Here is a 15,603-nt window from a genome sequence, read left to right on the forward strand (position 1 = left end):
ATATACTCATATGTTTGTTTCCCTCATAAAATTAATTAGATCAAGTATGTAATTTATGATTTTTCTTTTAAACTCATTAATTTTAAAGTTGATTTATTTATTTACTTTTAAACATGACTTAAAATATAATATTCTATAGGAAACATGGGCCATAGCAAAAATGATGCTTTTTAATCGTTTTTTCTAATCAATTTTCGTTTTAATATCTAAAAAAATTAGGCAACACGCATTATTAACCGGATTTCAAAACTGTATCAATATTTAAATTAAATTTATTTAAGTTAATTAATTTTAAATGTTAACACTTTTAAAAATATAGGCACGCCAAATATGTTCCAATAATCGATATTTTTCGTTATTTTTATTTACACGTCTTCATAGAGTTTTCTTGGTAAAATCTTGTTGTAAATTTCATTTGATGGTCTAATGTTCTACCGTTTCATCATCTCATTTAAGTAGTTTGTTGTACTTAACCGCAGACCTTGATCAAGTCGTGGATATACGGGCAGGTAAATTGGTGAATCTCGAATTGGTGTTATTATCAACACGATTTGTGATTGATAAATCATGCAGTCGATTACATAAATACATCTCTCGATAGTGGATAAGACATTTGTTAGACGCTTTGAAGAGCCACAAAAACCATCTTAATTTCTGGTTAAGCGTCAAAGTAACAACTTCTGGGTAGATAAATGTTGGAGACAACAAAACCAGAAATGGTTTGACTGATTACAAAATCTTTCCAGAGTCTTATATGGGGAATTTCAAGTAATCTGATTTTTTATTCCGTCTGGAATTGTGTTTGATTTTTGTTACATATTTGCATTTAAAACCATTTTTTATTGTTTTTATTTAACAATTTCATGGTTTCACCTGATTATGCATTATACATGTTTATTTACTCTGCCAGTAATATATGAGTAGTTGAGGGTTGAAAATTCCTTGCATAGGCATGTCTTTGGTTTTAGAAGTGTTTTCAGCTTTTTCAGAATTAGATTTCTTTGTACTGACATGTTTTTGCAAATGGTCAGTTTCTATTCCAACGAAATCAGATGTTTTTAGGAAAAAAATTGCGGTGTCCATGTTTTTTAGGGCTTGTGATAAATTATTGCTTTAAGCTGATATCTTCAAAGATACTGGTAAAAATCTTCTCGAAACACTTGAACGCTTGAAGATATTATTTCAATTTCAACCCATTTTGAAAAGATTTATTAAGCACTTTAGATGTACGTAAACAAAAAAATATTGATGTTAGATTCTGTGTCAGAATTCGAATAGATTTATTATTGTCCAGCTCGACCTTTAGCAACAAAAAAAATACAGTTTTACTGTCGCTGTTTTTTGTCTGTTTGTTTGAGTTGGTTTTTTGGTGGTTTAGTTGCGATCAAGGTCTGTCGACGTAATGGGTCATAGCGGAGTGTTAAGTGATCCAAGCAGAGTTATTCTTGCGTGTGGGTTAGCGCGGGGGGCCGGTTAAGGCTTCGCCCCCCAGCCGAGGGCAGCATCATCACTCTATGCAGTCCCGCGGCTCGGCCTTCAGCTACCAGACCAGCCCCTCGCTGCCGTGCATGCCCGGGGGGCCCTCCGGGAAGCCGCCTTGCTGCTGCTGCTGCGGCAGGAAGTCGGGGGACGGGCCTCCGCGGCCCAGGGGCCCGCCCAGGAGGTGGTGGTGGTCCTGCTGCGGGCCCTGGCCGAGGAACCCGCCCTCCAGGGGACCCGGCTCGAAGGGGCCCATGGGGCCCATGCCTCCTCCGTGGCCGTCCATTCCTGGAACAAACAAAACTGTCCAAGAACGTGGTACAATTCGGGAGTAAGATTTCACCAGATTTAATACGTTCACAGTGGTATTTCGACACAGCTCTTAAGTAAAAGCGACCAATTTTAGAATGAGTCATACTAAAAATCTTTAATTTACCTACTCTAGGTTTTGCACAAGGTTTATTATCTAATTTTGTATGAATATTAGTAATAAATCTAAATATTATGCTATCCCATTGAATCATATATAAATTTATTGTATTTTCGCATGTGCATATATATTGTGTATGAATGTGTGTATATATATGTATATGTATGTATATGTGTGTATATATGTATGTATGTGTATATGTATGTACGAAGTATGTATGCTTTATATTTATGTATTTAATTGTATTTTTACATTTAATGTAAACTTTTTTTTTTCTTTTCTTCTCTTTTGGGCTATAACTGTTTTTTTTTATTTCTTCAATATTGTTTTTTATTTATAGGAAAAATATTCGTAAACCATATTTGCCGCAACAAATCGGTTTCTTAGAACAGGCATTTGCCCATATAGGAACCGATTGCAACATTAGGCGTATTAATATTTCTGGCTTGCCGACCCTTCATATACTGAGCCTACTCCTAGTACTAGCAGAATTTGCCAGAGTGTTTTTTGTGCCATTTTGTAACATTGTATGTATAAACTAATAAATGAATAAATGAAAATGAATGAAAAAAATGAAAATATTTCTGTAACAAAAATGAATATTTAGAAGATGCAATTAAATAAATTAAAATTAAAATATTGTAAGCAATAGACACCGTAAGTTATATACACTGTTTGTGTTTTTCTTAACTTTTTATTAATTATTTTTTATTAAAAAAAATAAAAAATTATTGTTATGTTTTTTATTTGTTTCTGTAAGACTGAAAATCTAGTGACAATAAATCCGTCACTTAACCGTGTACACCTTTTTAAAATTTTGTTTGTGAACTACTGAGCACAATAAAATTAAATATCCCAAATAGAAACATCAGACAAAGCTTAGTCTTTCATGCCGCTAACCATAAGACATAGAACTAACTATGGTTTTCATTCTCCTATGTCCAGAATTCTTAGGTCTGCTAACAAACATGCCAGTCTTGATTTCTTTAATAACAAGTCTTCTTATTTCACACGTTCACTGAATCAAATTCAATTATAAACACGTCTCTTCCGCTTCCACTCCCACCAAGTCTACTATAAACCATTGTGTCTTTCTACTTTCTTTTATAATAACTTTCTATGTATAAATATGTCCTTGAAAATGGCCATTGGGCGTATTTATAAATAAATAAATATCACCATTGACACCTTTGCTCTGAACGAAACAAACTCATCAAACCAACGCCGATGAACAATAAGCACCATGGCTGAAACATTTGTTTATAATATACATAAATTCTTAAATATCTACATTTACAGTACTGGTATTATGTAAGTATGGCAAGATCAGCCCACTTCAAATATTACATGTTGAAATGTTTAACTCGGAGAATATTCTGTTTCTGTTCTGTCAAGCCTTCAAAGTCAAGTTGTAAATGAGAAAGACGCCCTGTAAAAGGGCAGTGGAGGAAACAGGCGGAATGTAATGGAATAATGTTCGTTCAGCGAGCATACATTGCAAAATAAGACTTGTTGGTTTAACAGAAATCAGGAGCGTGCGGTGATTTTTCGAAAAGGTGGGCTGTGGAACATGCGGTCAGTCCATATATTTGTACCCTACGATGGCGTAAGAGAACTGCCCGCCAGGAAGTTTAAACTCGACAACTTTCGCTCAGTATTTCAGGCTGAAATATACGCTACTAAAGAATCTATAGTTAACGTTTTAAAAAACCGCCTGGTAGATGGAAACATTTAACGATTTGACAGACTGTAAATCATGTATTTGCGCGATTGCGGATCGTAATTAGGTGAACCTAATTGACATGAGTATACGAACTGATATCCAGATATTAAAAAATCGATCACAAAATGTGTACATTGGCTGGATACGAGGACACTTTTAGTCTACAGGAAATGCAACTGGAGGCGCGATGCAGAAGTCTAAATGAGGATTTACACGATGTGCATGTAGTAATTTGTCATAAGGACTTGTCAAGAGAGGTAACATTATACATGATAGATATGGTAAAGGCAATAAAAGGTATCAATAAAAGCAGTTTTAAAGATAACGTCGGTCAAATGTCCACCACGGCATTGTTTAATCCGAGAGGTCCAATTTTCATTAGTTCTCTTATTAGATGAGCAAAGTAGCGTAAAAAAATTTACTGCCCTGACATCACTAAGAAAATCTTAATTTTGTTTTCTTTGACAATCTTACAGATGGAAAAATAATTAAATTTTTAAGTAGTGCATTTGCTATTCACACATGCATTTCCTACTTACACATGAAATGTGATCCCATTCTGTTTCTATTTGATCCCAGCAGTATTTTTACACTTTAAAACGACACAACTCGCCATAGTTGAATTCACATCGGGAGTTGCTTACTGAGCGACGTCTACAAAGAAACTAATGGTCAAAACGTAAAACTACTCCTTTGAAAGTAGTTTAGTCGCCTTCTGTTCGATGCGCGTATGCGGTTTCTGGACGATCCTTAATTTTATGAATGACACACAGTAAGCTATAGATGCGTTGCATTTGTTGTTTTTAATAATGATTGTGTTTTATTTGAATTAAGGCTTTATTGGTTTTTATTTCTGAAGATGGATATTATTTCCGAAAAACGCACTAAAATTGTGACTTTAAATGAACACACATCAATGACTCGAAGAGATATTGCCAATGAGTGTGGTGTGAGTTAAGATGCTGTCAACAAGATTTTACAGCGAACAGGATTGAAGTTAACAGAAAAGGTAAAAGAGGAAGGAAAAAAAGCCAACTGCAAGGGACGAAGTATTTTTTACTTATGGAAAGTTAATTAAACCCTAGGAAAAGCAGCCAGACGTAGCACACGCTGGAGTTATTGTTCATGACTCCACCGTATGAAAACGACTTATTGAAGGGGGAAGAAAAACAAGCAGACCTAAAAAACACTTATTGACTGCTGCCATGATAAAAAAACGATTGGGCAAAAAAATATGCGAGCTGGACTTGCTTTTTTCAAATTATCATTTGTGTTCACATTAATTCGAACAATACTGTATATACAGTTTTATATATTTTTATAAATATATGTTTGGATAATTTATACAGCGCCATTTTTTGTGAAAATCACCTCAAGGGCGATGTACAATAAATAAATATGTACGCACGTCTTGCAGCTACAGAGCGCATGGACGGTTGGGATTGTAGTTCCTTGTCTCCAATTATAATATATAGGAGCTAGATTACAGCACGTCTTGCAGCTACAGAGCGCATAAATAGTAAGAAATCTAGCCCCTGTATACATTTTTTTAATTTTTTTATTTGACAATGAAGTTTAGAGCTTAAATGATTTTTAAAAAACGAAATAAAAAATAAATTTGTAGGTAATTGTTCCATAATACAATAAAATGAAATGAATAAATATTAAATAAATAAATATTGAATCCATAAACTGTAAAATGTTTAATAAAAATGGGTAAACGAGTTGATTCGGTTTTTCAAATTTTTGTACAAATTCCTAAAAGGTATAAAAAGACAAACATCAGTAATTACCCAAATAAATAATGCTTACTAAAACCACTGAAGCGTATTAAATCTGATGATTTGTAGTTCTCTAATAACTAAAAAAACTTAGGTAAACAATGCAAAAAACTACATAAAGAAATTGTTAGGTAAACATTTTTTGAAGCCAGATCTAGTAACCGATTATTCAAGTATGAACCGTATTGATTCGGCTTTGGTATCCATGCAAAAACGTAAGCATGGTTTTTTTAACAGTTATTCACATAATCATCATTAATAATTTGTCTTAAATATTGCCGGGAATCGAAACCCAAATCTCTTGTGTAGTAGGTAAATGAAAACCGCACAAAAGACTGAATGAATTTCTATTCGATTTTGTTTTTTGGTAATTTAACCTGAATGTAGCCATGTAGCCAAACTCTGAATTCGGGCAAAGAAATTTCAGGTTTCTGGGCCCCAAAATATTCAATATGTTACCCGAACATTACAAACCATGACCCGGATTCAATTTAATGAATTTTTGAAAAATTGGTTACTGGGTTTAGGTCGAGTAAAATCGGAAAATTTACTCAAAAACATCTTACATAATAAATGGTATAAATTAATATTTTATAACTGAATAGTTAATTAACTAGTAGGTAGTTATATTATTGATTATTTTGCATTAAGATGTCTGGGTTAAAACAGGTTGTACCTAGTTAGGCAGACTAGACATGATCCAGAGAAATCTATTACCTAAGTGTGTATGTAGTAGATAAAGTAATTGTTATTTTTGTTAAAAAACCATGATTATTTATGTATCCAGGCGGATCAAAAATACAGTTCTGTGTGTGAAATAAAACTAGAATACAAGTGCTTTTAGCTCGACGACTGCTCTCAGAAAAAATCCTGTTTACTTCAATATATTATTTACATAGAGTTCATTGAATTACTCAAAAACGTCAACAAGTTACAACTGTATTATACAATTCAACAATTAGTAAATTAAACTCAATAAACGAATAAATTCAAATCAACAACATAATTTAAATCAACAAACAAAAATCTATAAACGCGAATCTAATGCCAAGCTGTTTTGTCCAGCAAATATTCTTCGACTCTATAGTATATCTTTGCAAACAGGCTGTGCTTGACAAAATCTAAAAAAAGGTTTGTTGGCAAAACCTGAATTTCAAGAGGTACATTGTTGTAGAATCGTATGCAGTTTGAGGCAAAATAATTTTTAATTTGTATTAATTCCTGAGTAAGGAAATCGAGTGGAGATAACTCCGCCTCGTTTTGAAATAGTTGACGCGTTCGTCTACCATTTTTGAGGTCCGTGATTCGATTGCTTGATCCAGATGGACGTGAAATATTGATTCAAAATGTTTTTTAAACTGTAGTTGAAGCGTATAATTGATCGTTTTACCTTCACTGTTACGTAACAAATGATCAAACAACGCTGCATTCGGTTTATCAATGCAGTGATTTCCATACACCACGGTGCGGAATGAGGTATAATGAGCCACCCAGTCGGAAACATTCGCTCAGGATTCTGGTTCTATTTCACACACATAATTCGCACCCCTAGAAGTAGATTGTGGTATATCTTAATCGGTCATTTTGCAAGAGAGCAAAAACTAACTTCAAAAAAAAAATGCTAGTGCTAATGTATTAAAGGCTCCACAGCAATAATGATGAATCTCTTCAATGCATTTTTCAGATAATTGCTTTTGAAGGTTGGATTAAACGGCTCAAGCAAAACTTTGGTTTATCTTTAAATAAAGAGCTAAACTGACAGAAATTAACAATGTGGTGGTCGTTTTTGTCTATCGACATTCATAATCATTGTCAATTATTGCTGTGAATGTTAGCGACGCTAAGCATTCTAGTCGTGCAGCCGTCTTTAAAATAAAAAAAATATCACGAAACTGACTACACTTTTACCAAGTTTTTAAATGCTTAAAGTTACTAGGGGGGTACTATAGTAATTGGACACTAAAAATTTAATGGTCAAATGAAGTTAACGTAAGAATTTATCTCCTCAATAAATTGGCACTTGTTTGTGTGTTTTTAAAATAAACGCGTTATACACGTTTTTTCAGGGCAGACTGCAAAACTCCAGTGCAACATTCCTCAAAGTAAGCTTAAAAAAAAAAACAAAAAATCATTTAAAAAAATATATATTTAATCTCAAAATGGAGTAAATCTTTAATTTCTCGGACAAGCATCCCTCCCGCAAGCCTCTACCCCTCCCATACAAAAAAATGAGATAAAAACATATTTGACCAACGAAGCGATACGCACCAGACGCGGAGAAGGGGAGCGGCTGGGTGGGAGATAGGTAGGGGTTTGTGGAGAGACTGCTTGTCCGAGAAATTAAGGATTTACCACATTTTGAGATTATATATATATATATATATATATATTTTTTAGTGACTTTTTGGAAAAATTTCATGAGGATTTTTTTTAGAGCTTACTGTGAGATATGTTCCTCTGAAGTTTCGCGGTCTGGCTCTAAAAAATCGTGTATTTATTTATTTTTGACCATCAGATTCAGAATGTACAATTACTGTAGCACGTCCATTTACTATAGCGCCCATATTGGTTGAATAAAGCAATTAAATTGCGTGGTTAGCTTAAATTTGGAATCTTTTGGATATTTATCATAATTGCAATGCACCCTTCGTATATTGTCATTATAATGCCTAGAATTTTTTTATGGCATTTGCTCAGATGACTGTAAAAATATGAGAAGAAAAGTGTCACATCATAATTGCTGCATTGTTCCTCCCGACATTTCAATCAATTGATTTCTAAGAATAATGAAGTTTGTGGTAAAGCGCGCTCAAAGAAATCGTAGAGATACGTCAGTGTTCTCCTTGAAAGAGAATTAACTGCATTGAAAACTAAAAATAGCAAAATTTAGACTTCTAGGGATGCGAATCGTACTCCGCGTGTTGCCCAGACACGAAAATATAATTATAATAAACATTTATGGTTAAAATTAACTAATTACCTTGTTGTCCAAAAGGCATGGGTCCTGGCCCGTGGTGCGGGAAGAAGGGGCCGTCGTGAGCGTGGAAAGGCGGTCCTCCATATCCGAACTCGAACTTCCCATCAGCCGTGGCGAAGTATGGGAACCCTGCGGCGGCGGCCGCTGCCGCAGCCTCGTCCAGCCCCCCGGGAGACAGGTTCATGGGAAACCCTCGCATCTTGCGCGAGGAGCCGAAGAATGGACCTCGGCCCATCGAAGTCAACTGCTTCAATCGGCGCTCTTTGGAGCGCTTATTTTGAAACCAGACCTGCAGGCAAAGAAAACGGATATATGGATTTTTGTTCAGGTAATTTTATTCAATTAATATTGAGACACATTAGAAAATCAAATAATAAACAGAGAATGCTAACACGGGTTTAAGACGACCCTGAAAGACTTAGATGGGATTAACTTAACCCTTAAAAGAATATGCTAAAACATCCCCCTGTAAGCGGTGCTCAAACATTGTGTTACATTAAGCTAAATGCGAGATAATATTATACAGGTATTTTTTTTATTTTTTTATTTGAAAATTTATTTATAAACCCTTACGGATTATTACATTCATATTACATAAAATAATATATACATTTTTCATTTATACTCTGTTGTTCAAGATAATATTTTTTACGTCTTTTGAAAAGTTTGTCTGAGTCTTTTGTTTAGTTTTGTCTGGTAGTTTATTATATAATTTCAGTCCCTGGTTCATTAGTCTTGATTGTCCTTGTTTTGTTTTAGAAAGTTGTATATGGTATTTGTCTGATATTCTCGTATTATGTCCATGTTGACTACATTTTTTTACTAGTTTTAGTTCTTCGTCTACAATTGCATTAGTGGCTAATTTATGGATAAATTTTAATGATTCTAGTTGAAAGAGTTCAGTTATATTTAATTGCTTAGTTTGATTAAAAAGTTCTCTAGTTGCAGTTAAATAGGGAAGGTCATACACTAACTTTAATATTTTATTTTGTTGTCTTTGTAGTCTGTTTATGTCATTTTGATATCCTGCTCCCCATAATAGTTGCGTATAACATATTTTAGTTTTTACATAGGCTTCATACATTAGAATTTTTTCCGTTTTTGGAATAAAATTTTTGATTTTTAAAAAAAGACTCGATAATGTCGCCACTTTGCTAATTAAATTGTTGATATGAATTGTCCATGTTAGTTGTCTGTCTATTGTTAGTCCTAAGTATTTAACATGTTCAATTTCAGTAAGTCGTTCATTATTTATGTAAGCATCTACTTTATGACATTTTTTTCTAGTTTCAAAATGGATAATATTGCCTTTTTTTTCATTAAGTGTAAGTAAGTTTGTGTTTGTCCATTTAGTCAACATAGTTAGGTCTTTGTTTATGTCATTGTTTGTTAATACGTCTGTTTGATTTTTATAGAATAGTCCAATGTCGTCGGCATACATAATAATTTTTCCCTTGAAATTGTACAGTGACAAATCATTAATGTATAAAATATATAATATTGGACCCAAAATGGATCCTTTAAAAACAAAATATTTACATTTATTATATTTTTTTTTGTTTTTGAATTTTTAAATAGGGCACACACAAACATATTCTTTTGTGTGCTCTAATAATAACTAGGTACATATATTTAATTTGTAAGTTATTATAAACATATTTTTTAACCTTCTGCTTGATTTTGATAAAAAATTTTCTTCATAAATGTTTTTTCCCGTTTCATAAAAAAAAATACAGCCTTGTATAAAATGGAATTTTGTGAATTCGCCTTTTTTCTAAATGGGAGTCTGATTTTTACCTTTTCTCTGGTATTGTGATCATGTTCATGTTATCTTGGATCATTTTTTTTCCAAAATTCTGTGTTATGTATAAAAATAAAATAATACTATACCTACACAAACAACAGTACTTTTAATTAATTTAAGATCAAATTTACACTTGTGTATCGGGTTTTTTTCTAAATGATTATTAAAAGTTTTTTGTAGTATGGTTAGGTTGTTTAAATTTTCTTGGTTTGATAAAAATAATATGCTGCTACAGTAATTAATGTGTGGTTTAATAATTAAGCATGAATATGTTTCCCATAATTTATAAAAATTAATATATAATAGGGAAATATCAGGTTTTTTTAAAATATTTTTAAAGTAATAAAGGTCTATGAAGTATTGTCCAGAAAAAAATAAAATTTGCTAATTATAATGAGTATAAAAAATAATTTAAATTTGCAATTTTGGATTCCCGCATAAAACGGTAATTCCATTGCCCACGCCCCTAATACGTCACGATTAATGTTTATTTGTTCCTGACCATCCGAATTTGTTTAGAACATAGTCACGAATCTTGACGTCACAACTATCAAGACCAAACATGTCGCGTTTTCCTAGCGACGTATTAAAAAAAAAAATATATATATATACGAAAACATTTCACCTTTTTAAAGTAATAAAGGTCTATAAAGTATTGTCCAGAAAAAAATAAAATTTGCTAATTATAATGAGTATAAAAAATAATTTAAATTTGTAATTTTGGATTCCCGCACAAAACGGTAATTCCATTGGCCACGCCCCTAATACGTCACGATTAATGTTTATTTGTTCCTGACAATTCGAATTTGTTTAGAACATAGTCATGAATCTTGGCGTCACAACTATCAAGGCCAAACATGTCGCGTTTTCCTAGCGACGTAATTAAAAAAAAAAAATATATATACGAAAACATTTCACCACAAAATCCATATTGATTTCGCAAATACAATCAATTATTCTAAATCCATTTATTATATTTTTATCGGAATTCGAAGTATGTGATATTTACATATTCCGACTCCTTACATGTCCGGCATCAAGAACTTGTTACACTACTTGATTGTACCATACCGTTTTTGGTCATTTTTGTCTTCTGCATTCATCCTTATATTATTTTCAGTGGGTATATTATCAATTACAAACTTAATATACCCACTGAAAATATTGATTATGATAATTTATTATCTACACTAAATATGTCAGCTCTATGTAAAAGAAGAATTATAAATGATTTATTAAATTTATATAAAATAGCAAATGGCGTATTGGACGTCCCGGAATTAACTAGTGTTATCAGCTTGAAAGTACCTCTTCGAAATACTCAGCAGCTAACGTTATTTTTTTAATCCCCCGGCAGTCACAATTATTATTACAATTCACCAATACCTAGACTACACCGGCTAGGTAACGATTATGGTGAAGTTGATATATTTTGTCTGTCTTTATATAAATATAGGTTAAGTATTCAAAAGGTTATAAATTAATTTGTGTAAAATTTCTTCATATTTTTCTTTATTTACTATTTTTTTTTCTCATGTATCTCTATAATAATGTATAAACTTATATGTATGTATATGTATGCGTGTATGTTTTCATATGTAAATTTTATCAATATTTTTCTATGTACCATATGTCTATGTTGGTACATTTCCTGATTTTTACTTATTATTGTATCTTTTAGCTTTTCTTATGTTATCTTTAATTTTAAGTAAATTTACATACTCATGTTTCACTGCTGCACCTTAATGTAATTTCTAAAATATGTAAAAGCCCACTGAGCGTGTAAATCAATAAATAAATAAATAAATATTTTGCCCTCAACAATTCTCAGCTTCTAAATAATGTTTTTTTTTTTTTTTTTGTAGTTGCAAATTATTTGTACCTTGCTTTTGTTATGTGCAAGGTTTTATCGAATACATTTATCTTTAAATTATATTCCGTTGACTTCAACATTTTTCACCGTAGACTTACAATAATAAAAATAAAGCAGAATCAGAATAAACAAAATAATTCTAGAAATATTACATTAACAAATAATAAAAAATAAAAAATCGTAAAAGTTGGACACAAAAAAAACAAAAGGAGCTAGATACCACCATTGAATAACTTAGCCTGCTTGATCGTCCCTGTAATGAATCGAACGGTCTCTCTTCGTGTATCATTACAGTTCAGGAGCTCAGCTAGGTTATTAGTCGCAGCAATCCGAGTGTTTATTTTGCATTCAAGCTCCCACCTCGGCCTATCAAACATTGGACAGTATACAAGAAGATGTTCCACAGTCTGCTCAGTGATGCCATCACATGGACAGCAACTATCGTCTCGCAGCCCAAAGCGATGCAGATATTCCCTCATGCATCCATGTCCCGAGAGAGCCTGAGTTAATTCATATGTAGGCGTTTCATGCTTCCAAAATGTTTTGGCCTCGTCTGTGCTTCTCAAAAGTTGCTTGATCCACTTATAAATAATGGTTACCTATTCATTTAAATAGCACCTTAGCTTCCATAGACGTAAAATACAAAACAAATTAACCAAAACAAATTCCACTAGAAGTACAGTTATTAAATTGAGGTCCATTACTTCTGACTTCTAAGAACTACTTGGAAAACCATATAAAACAAGCAAAAACTGACAAAAACATTAGAAAAAATAAAACTATGAGACTTTAATGACTACCATGAAGACGATTAGTTTTAGAGGCCCAGAAACCTTCCGACCGGAGATTAATTATAAAAGAAAAATATTTGAAATTTAAAATCATTTGTAGACGAGCATGGCGCAGATTTAAACAAATGGGCCAAATTAATCTAAAGATTGCGTGAAGGCAAAACAAAGTCGACCGAACAAGATGGAGTTATTACCACATCTCAGAATTCTACCTGATATTTGACGAAACAAAGCGTTGGGCCGAATGAATAATTAGCCAGATCCATGTTAAACGTCGGACGAATTTCGCAACCAAACACTGGGCTCTAATTCTGTGTATGCAAATTCATAACTTGTTAATTAAATTCCTTCATTCTAAGTTGTGACACACGTCTGAGTTGCATCAGTTCATCTGCACAAGAGCGCACAAAAGTAATGCTTTTACCCAGAGGCGGTTCCTTAGTATGTGCATAAATGCAGTGCACTGCCAAGTTAAAATTTGTGTAAATAAATTAGTAATTTTATTGGTAGTAAAAATATGTTATAAGTAGGTAGAAAGAAATAGGGATTCGTTGCAATATTATACACGTAAACATTATAATATTCAATACTAGCGCCAAAAGATCTAGCGAAATCGACTCGAGCGGACGATTTTCTTATCTTGTCAACGCATGCGCAATCGTCCCCGTGCATATTCTGTTTTGCACAATCTTTTACTCTGAATTTGTAAGAAATATGTCATATCTCCTAAAATCGTCATTTGAGCGAGACAGACAACGCTTCATACCTATAAATTGTGCGTTAAAGGGAGAAGATAACATACTTATTCCGGGCATTGCCAACGCACGCGCAGTTTTGAATTTTGAAGTTCGTTTGTAATGTCACTTTGAACATGCGTAATGACATGATATTAGTACGAATTTAGTTATCTATAACGTGCGTATTATGTTGGGCGCTTTTTGCGTTTCTGGTTCCGATGCGCGGGCTATCATACTATTGCTCGTTTATCGCGTCAGACCTTTCATGGTATTATAATATTATAAAACTTAATATATATATGTTGAAAAAATGTTAAGAAATGCACTCCCAATGTTTTCAGGTCATAAGGTCATAAGCCCTGTAGATGCCTAGACTTCTATATTACCTTCTCTTAAATGTTCTTCATCTCTGTTGTTATATGTTAATATAAACAGCTCCCCAGGGAGTCGAATCCAGTCCTTGTCTACAAAAATTTGGACAAACTCAAAATATTGTCGATAAATCCACCTGGTCCATGAAGAAGTATATAAATTGAAAAAATAACATTATCAGGCGTTGCCTAGTATGTAGGTGAAATAATTCAATTAGCTGAATCTCACCCGCATAAATAAAGATTTCAGCTCTTTAACTTCACAAACATCAACAGATGAAAGAATTGAAGGGCTATAGATGTTCAAATATAGGCAGAATGGTGAATGTTACACAGTGTGCACACACTATAATAGGCTTGTGTAAACACATTATAATAGGCTTGTTTTTGCATTTTTTATATCAATTTTCGGAAACAGAGTTTCATGATTGCATGAAATAACTGATAAAATCGATTTGATCAGTGATCAGTAATTTCCCATCACTAATAAAATTAGTTTGACAGCTGTCATTCTAATCAAGCTATATTATAAGGATTATAGTAGCACAATTTGATACTAGTCATTCATCAATCAGTCAGCCAAAAACTAGTAAGTCGACTTCTGGCGTTCCACCGACGAGGCCTATTTTGATTTTTCTGTGACTAAAAATTATATTAGCAAGAAAATAACCCAACACATAACTATATTATGTATTTAAAGAAATATTTCACTTCCAATTGGATTGCAGTTGATCGTTTGAAGTAAATCTTATTTGGATATTCAGTCTTGCCGCTACAGAGCGCATGGAGGTTTGAGAATTCTAGTTCCTCGTCTCCAATTATGATATATTTATTTATTTGACACTTTATTTATTTATTTTGTTCATTAACGCCCAAAAGGCATTTACAAAAAATAAAAATGAAATACATGCTAGCATACTAAATAATAAACAGAATATACAGAAAAAAATTGTGAAATTAGTTAAAAAGGATATGATAAAAAGATTTACAAAGTAAAAAAAAATACAATAATAACAAAGGTATGGAAGAAAAAATAGTAAGCATATAAACAAAAAATGCAAAGATATAGGCTTATGAAATAAATTATGTAAAGCAAACAATAAATAAAGTGTTCCGGTAAGCAAGAAAGACATTTTTAAGTTAAATTAATAAACAAGCAAGCATATATTATCACGAAAAAATAAGAAATAAAAATATGTATCTATGAAATGCGTATTTGCCAATACTACAGTGCAATTTGATATAATAGTAAAAAATAAAAAAACAAGTATAAGGTAATAAAAATAAACAAGTAAGTATTTTTTTTTTAAGTTATGAAATTGAATTGTCAATAATAGTTCGACGAGCAGCTACAAATAAACTTGATATTGTGGATTTATAAGATGGTAAAGAATTGGACAGAATGTCTGCAGCCGTTCCATAAGTGTTACCTAACCTATGCAGTCTCGGTATCAATGAATTGTTTTGTTGGTTGGAAGAAGTACTGGAGCAATGAAACAATAAAGTACTCCTAGTGTTGACAGCGGGTACTCTAAAATTAATCAATTCAAGTATTTTTAGTGCGTCAAAAAGAGAGTTTACAATTTTATACTGTACAATGAGATCATTAATAGTTCTTCTTTCTGAAAGTGTTGTTA

At 32.6% G+C, this 15,603-nt stretch overlaps 1 protein-coding gene across 1 annotated transcript in view; it reads right to left on the reverse strand.

Moving 5' to 3' along the window:
- Positions 1 to 1,540: 1,540 nt before the first annotated feature.
- Lim1 (LIM homeobox 1) overlaps positions 1,541 to 15,603 on the reverse strand; it is a 160,920-nt gene continuing 146,857 nt past the window's right edge. The window contains exons 6-7 of the mRNA XM_088236345.1: positions 8,394 to 8,679; positions 1,541 to 1,767 (exon numbers count right to left, since the gene is read on the reverse strand). Of these exons, the coding sequence (XP_088092471.1) occupies positions 1,541 to 1,767; positions 8,394 to 8,679 (513 nt within the window). The remainder of the gene's footprint in view (positions 1,768 to 8,393; positions 8,680 to 15,603) is intronic.

This window comes from Micrasema longulum, unplaced genomic scaffold, assembly GCF_059751315.1.
Source record: "Micrasema longulum isolate JH-2025_06_02 unplaced genomic scaffold, ASM5975131v1 h1tg001537l, whole genome shotgun sequence".
NCBI classification, from domain to species: domain Eukaryota; kingdom Metazoa; phylum Arthropoda; class Insecta; order Trichoptera; family Brachycentridae; genus Micrasema; species Micrasema longulum.